The sequence below is a fragment of the Alexandromys fortis genome, unplaced genomic scaffold (assembly GCF_014885135.2).
Source record: "Alexandromys fortis isolate MF-2015 unplaced genomic scaffold, M_Fortis_MF-2015_v1.1 scaffold_285, whole genome shotgun sequence".
Classification (NCBI taxonomy): Eukaryota; Metazoa; Chordata; class Mammalia; order Rodentia; family Cricetidae; genus Alexandromys; species Alexandromys fortis.
In genome coordinates, this window is record NW_026068191.1 from 117,846 (window position 1) to 123,519 (window position 5,674).

A 5,674-nucleotide genomic window follows, 5' to 3' on the forward strand; every position below is an offset into this window, starting at 1 on the left:
AAAGGGGAGGCAGCGGTGGGGAAGAGACAGAAATCTTTAATAAATAAATTAATTAATTAAAAAAAAGAAAAATCTATGGCAACTTTTATCCTGTGACCCAACTGAAATTACCATTTTCTGCTTACTGCATACAGTAGACACTGGTACCCAGCTATAATGAATATTATGCTGCCCACTAACACATAGGCATCATGTGTCAATAACTTATATACACTCTCACATGCATCCCTAAATAATCAGTATTTTCTTTCCTTATTAAATTCAAAAAATTTGATGGTGTAGGCTGCTTGAAAACATACACAGGCCCACCCAGCTCCATTATGATGAGCAAGTATATGGTGGAGAAATAGGGAAAGAGAGGCAGAATGGTTCCTGTGCTGTGGTAAGAGGCTGAGCTGAAGTGACAGCGGAGGGGAATGGCCGATGACCAAGGTGACGTCTGGGCCTGGGCTGCAGCCAGGTTCCTTGTTGGTATCTGAAGGATACACTGCCCCAGGGTGTCATGAGTGGCCTGTGCCGCCACCTAGGGCCTCAGGCTGCTACTGTTTGGGTCTGTGGTCCGATCACAGCCAGGGTTTGTGTTGATGCCCTGGGCTCCTGTTATAACCAAGAGCTGTGCAGATGCCTGTGATCCCCATGATGATGTCCAAGTGTCTGGGTGCATGTTCCTGCTACAGCTGAGGCGAATGATATATAACGTGCATGGCCTTTGTTGCCATGGGAACATGGAGCATAGAAATCATGCATGTTGAAATCTGAGGACCATATTGAGCCAGCTCCACCCCTCACTAGCCCTGGAATAGCTGGCCCGCCCCCGCACTGGACACTATAGCAGAAAAGCTGGCCACATCCCCAGTGGGACTGTTGCACCTCCCTGCACTCAGGAGAGATAGCCCCATCCCTCACCATGGGTGTGAGAGAGCCTAGATAGCATGGGCATAGGAGAGATGACCCCTCACCTGAGGGAGGCAGTCCCAGTGGTCCAGACCAACCAGCACAGCTACCACCAGGACCCACATCCTGGGCCTTGGGTTGGCCCACCCTAACATCTACCTGATCTATGATCTGCTGGAGTACATGAAGGGCTGGTCCTGCTGAATTCCCATGACTCAGAGAAACAGCAGTATATCTGAAGGGGAGTTTCAGTAGGGTCCAGTGAGGATGGTATGCCAGGGGCCTTGAACCAGACCAATGATCCATTTCCAATGAATATTTTGTAGGTGGGGTTGATTAGTCAAAAAGGGCATACACACCTCATGACATACCACAACACCCAGTGCCATTGAATGAAGAGATGTGTTGAAATAGGAGCAGCGGGGCTGCGTCCCCGGCACCCGGCCGCCCGCATGGCTAGCTTATGCCAGAAATAATTACACGGAAACTGTATTCTTTTAAACACTGCCTGGCCCGGCTAGTTCCAGCTTCTTATTGGCTAGCTCTTACATATTGTTCTAAACAATTTCTAGGATTCTGTGTAGCCCACAAGGTGGCTTACCAGAGAAGATCTTAACCTGTGTCTGTCTGGAGTGGGAGAACCATGGCGACTCCTCACTCAGCTTCTTTCTCCCAGCATTCTCTTCTGTTTTCNATCTGTGACATTCCTGCAGTGTTGAGACTGGCCTGTGCTGACACAACAGTCAATGAACTTGTGACCTTTGTGGACATTGGGGTAGTGGCCGCCAGTTGCTTCATGCTGATCCTGCTGTCCTACGCCAACATAGTTCTCGCCATCCTGAAGATACGCACTGCTGATGGGAGGCGCCGTGCCTTCTCCACGTGTGGCTCCCATCTCACCGTGGTCACGGTCTACTATGTCCCCTGCATCTTCATCTACCTTCGGGCAGGCTCCAAGAGCCCCTTGGATGGAGCCGTTGCTGTGTTCTACACTGTTATCACTCCATTACTGAACCCCCTCATCTACACCCTGAGAAACCAGGACATGAAGTCTGCTCTGAAGAGGCTAAGAGCAGGAAGAAGGAATGTGGGTGGAGAGAAGTAGCCATGGCTCCGGCACCACACGCGCCATCAGCACTGTCTTTTCCTTAAGACAGTCTTTTCCTTAAGTACTGCTCCTCATGGGACAAATGCCCAACAATGACAATGGTTTAAACCAAACTGAGTTTAATTAAAATTAAAAGAAACTTCCTATCATAATCTTTTCATTCTAGATGTTTTATAACCAAATGGACACCTTACTTCCACCATCTCCAACAACCTTTTGAAAAGAGAAAATGTTCTGTTAAAGGCTGAGACTGGCACTAATGTGTCTACATCTTGCTAAGGCAAGTCCATCATTAAATCAGAAGCCTTGAAAGAAAAAATAAAACAATATTAACCAGACACCTGCTTTCACTGCCTTTGTCCTTCATCAGGCCTCTCCAAATTCTGTGGGTTTTGTTTTTCCATGGTATAAATTTCCCAAGGAGTTGAACTTGAAGGTCCTGAACCATGCTGGTAGTTAATTTTGGCTGTCAACTTGACACACCTGAGAGAAGGGAACCTCTATTGAAGGCTTGTGCCTATCAGACTGGCCTGTGGACATTTCTGTGTGGCATTTTCTTGATTGCTAATTGGTAGATGAGAGCCTCCCCCCTGTAGACAGTGCCATCCCTGAGGAAGTGGTCTTGAGTAATATAAGGAAGTTTATTGTGCTAACCAGTAAGCTTCGGGTCTTGAGTTCCTGACTCAGCTTCCCTTGGTATGGACTACAAGTTGTAAGCCAAACAGATTCTTTCCTCCTCTGAGTTGCTTTTGGTTAGTCTTTTATCACAGCAACAGAAATCTAAGTAGGGTAATCATTAATGGCCCCTTCCTGTTGCTCACCCTCCACGTATGCTTACCCACCAAACTCGGGTTCTAACTTTTCACTTCTCCTCTTACTCCTCATTTATATCACAATCAAATTTAATCTGCAGGCATGATAATGCAGGCCTATGATCACAGCACTCAAGAGACTAAGCAGGAGGATCAGGAGTTAAAGGCCAGCCTAGGAAACATAGTAAGTTTGAAACCACAAAAAGCAAACCACCTTAGTGTCCACATTGCTAGAATTGCAAGCATAAGCCACCATGTGTTGCGGAATATTACTTTAACTAGGCAACATGTATTACATTTGTTTATGCTTCATCTGTTTAATTATGTAAAGATATGTTGTTGTTTCACTTTGCCTGCCTTGGTCTAATAAAAAAAAAAGCTGAAAGGCCAATGGCTACGCAATGGAGGGGTGGGCAGGGCTGGCGGACAGAGAGAATGAGTAGGAGTCTAGGCTGGAGAAGAAGAGAGGAGGGGAGAGAAAGAGAGAGAGAGCTGCCTGGGGCCAGCCAGTCGGCCTCCAGACAGACAGACACGGAGCAAGAAGGAAAGCAGGACATGACGATGGAAAGAAAGGTTAAAAAACTGAGGCAAAACATAGATGAAGAGAAACAGTTTAATTTAAGTTATAAGAGCTAGCAAGAAATGAACCTAGCTAAAGTCAAGCATTCATAACTAATACTAAGTCTCCATGTCGTGATTTGGGAGCTGAATGGTGGCCCAAAGAAAGCCTGCTACCATCATGCCCAGTGTCTTAGAGTTTCTAATGCTGTGAAGAGACACCATGACCACAACAGCTCTTATAAAGTAAAACAGTTCGGATGTTTAGCCCGTTCTCATCGTGGCAGAAAGCATGCAGGCATTCAGGCAGACGTGGTGCGTGATACGCAGCAGCTCCCAGTGTCGCTAGGATGAATGCAAGGTGATGCAGAGGAGGCAAAGACAGAGGTGTGAAGTGGTTTCCCTTTTTTTAATTATTATTGTTTATTTTTATCTTATTTTTGTTCTTTTTTGGCTTTCTTTTAGGGCTTTTACTGCAGAAGTGAGGGGCATATGTGGGGGGCTGTGAGATAGACAGGATTGATATGAAATTCCTAAGGGGTCAATAAGTAAATGAAATTCAGAAAAGGGGAGTATTGAAACCAGCAAGCTACAAGACCTGAGACGGGATGAATCCAGCAGCCAGGTGGTCAGCTTTCACATCCTGTATCTCCGCCCAGCCCTCTTCCCCGCAGCCAACCCCCACCCCCCCGTCTGTTCCTGCCCAGCCAACCTGCTCCTGCTCTGTCCCTGTCCTCTATCACCTTTTCCCTTTGCTCTCTCCTTTTGCTTCTTCCTCTCCCAGAGAATGTAGACTAGTCAGATCTACAAGGTCTCTGTGGCTCAGCATCCTGAAAGAAGGAACTGTTGTAGTTACTTAATACACATCTTTAACCCACTCTTCAGGCAACCTTTACCAAAACTCCCTCGCCTCACACCACTTTTGCGTCTTCTGCTCATGCTCCCGACAGTTTCCACAAAGCCGATACTGCCCACTGGCTTTACTTCCATACTACTTGTTTCCACCGTGTGTTAGAGAACACAGTAATCACAAGAGCTCCTTTCTGCACAGTGACTGACACTCAACTGGTGGCTGTGTTTCAGTTGACTCTATTTTCATATTGAGTCTACCCTAGACATTTGGAAAACATGGAGACAGACCCCAGTACCCTGGACACAAGTCCAACAAAGGGAAAAGCCTCAACTTTATGACAACTTTGGTTTTATATGTCAGCTGTGAAACAAGGCGACTGAAAAGCAATTTTGATTCTGAGTGTTTATTTTTCTTTACAAATATTTTTATGAGAATTTCATATGTGATTTGGGGGGAGGGTGTTTGAGACAGGGTTTCTCTGTGTATCCCTGGCTGATCTAGTACTCACTCTTTAGACCAGGCTGGCCTCAGAGATCCTTCTGTCTCTGCCTCCTGGGCACTGGGATTAAAGGTAGGTGCCACCACTACCTGCCCACTGTCCTTCTTGAACACTGATATAAAAGAGATAAGCCAGGTGGTGGTAGCGCACACCTTTAATCCCAGAACTCAGGAGGCAGAGGCAGGTGGATCTCTGTGAGTTTGAGGCTAGCCTGGTCTACAGAGTGAGTCCTAGAGCAGCCAGGGATACACAGAGAATCCCTGAAGAGCTAGTTCCAGGACAGACAAGGCTGTTACACAGAGAAATCCTGTCACAAAGAGAGAGAGAGAGACAGAGACAGAGACAGAGACAGAGACAGGGACAGACAGAGAGAGACAGAGACAGAGAGACAGAGACAGAGACAGAGACAGAGACAGAGAGACAGAGAGACAGAGACAGATAGAGAGAGACAGAGAGAGAGAGACAGAGAGAGAGAAAAGCAATTCAACCAGTAAACTATTCCAGATAATTCTTTTTCAGCTTTCAGCATCCTTAGCTGTCAGAAAAACTCAAATTTAGACTACTTTGTGATCTATCTAAAAAGAATTGTGTGTTTTTACTGTTTTGCAAAATTAGTAGAAAATAGGAAACTTAAAATTTTCTAATGGGAACATCAAAATAAATTTATGCAACTTGAATAAAGATGAAAACAACAAACACAAAGAAAAATCTAGGAACCGGACGCACACGGCAGGCGACGTAGCTGGCGCAGCGGCCGGGACCGGCGGGTACTGACACAGTGGCAGACAACGCAGGCGACAGGGACCAGTGCAACACCAAGAGCAGATTGCCCCAGGACAATTAAATCAAAGAGGTAGGCCTTTGGTTGGCGAGGTCCCTGGCAAACAGGGAACCTGGTTCTTTTCCTGAAGACCCGTCTGAGGGGTGAGAGGGATCTTGGCCCCTGGCAG

At 46.4% G+C, this 5,674-nt stretch overlaps 1 protein-coding gene across 1 annotated transcript in view; it reads left to right on the forward strand.

Moving 5' to 3' along the window:
- LOC126492862 (olfactory receptor 10G2) overlaps positions 1 to 2,048 on the forward strand; it is an 11,212-nt gene extending 9,164 nt beyond the window's left edge. The window contains exon 2 of the mRNA XM_050129496.1: positions 1,598 to 2,048. Coding sequence (XP_049985453.1) covers positions 1,598 to 1,999 — 402 coding nt within the window. The 3' untranslated portion in view covers positions 2,000 to 2,048. The remainder of the gene's footprint in view (positions 1 to 1,597) is intronic.
- Positions 2,049 to 5,674: the final 3,626 nt, after the last annotated feature.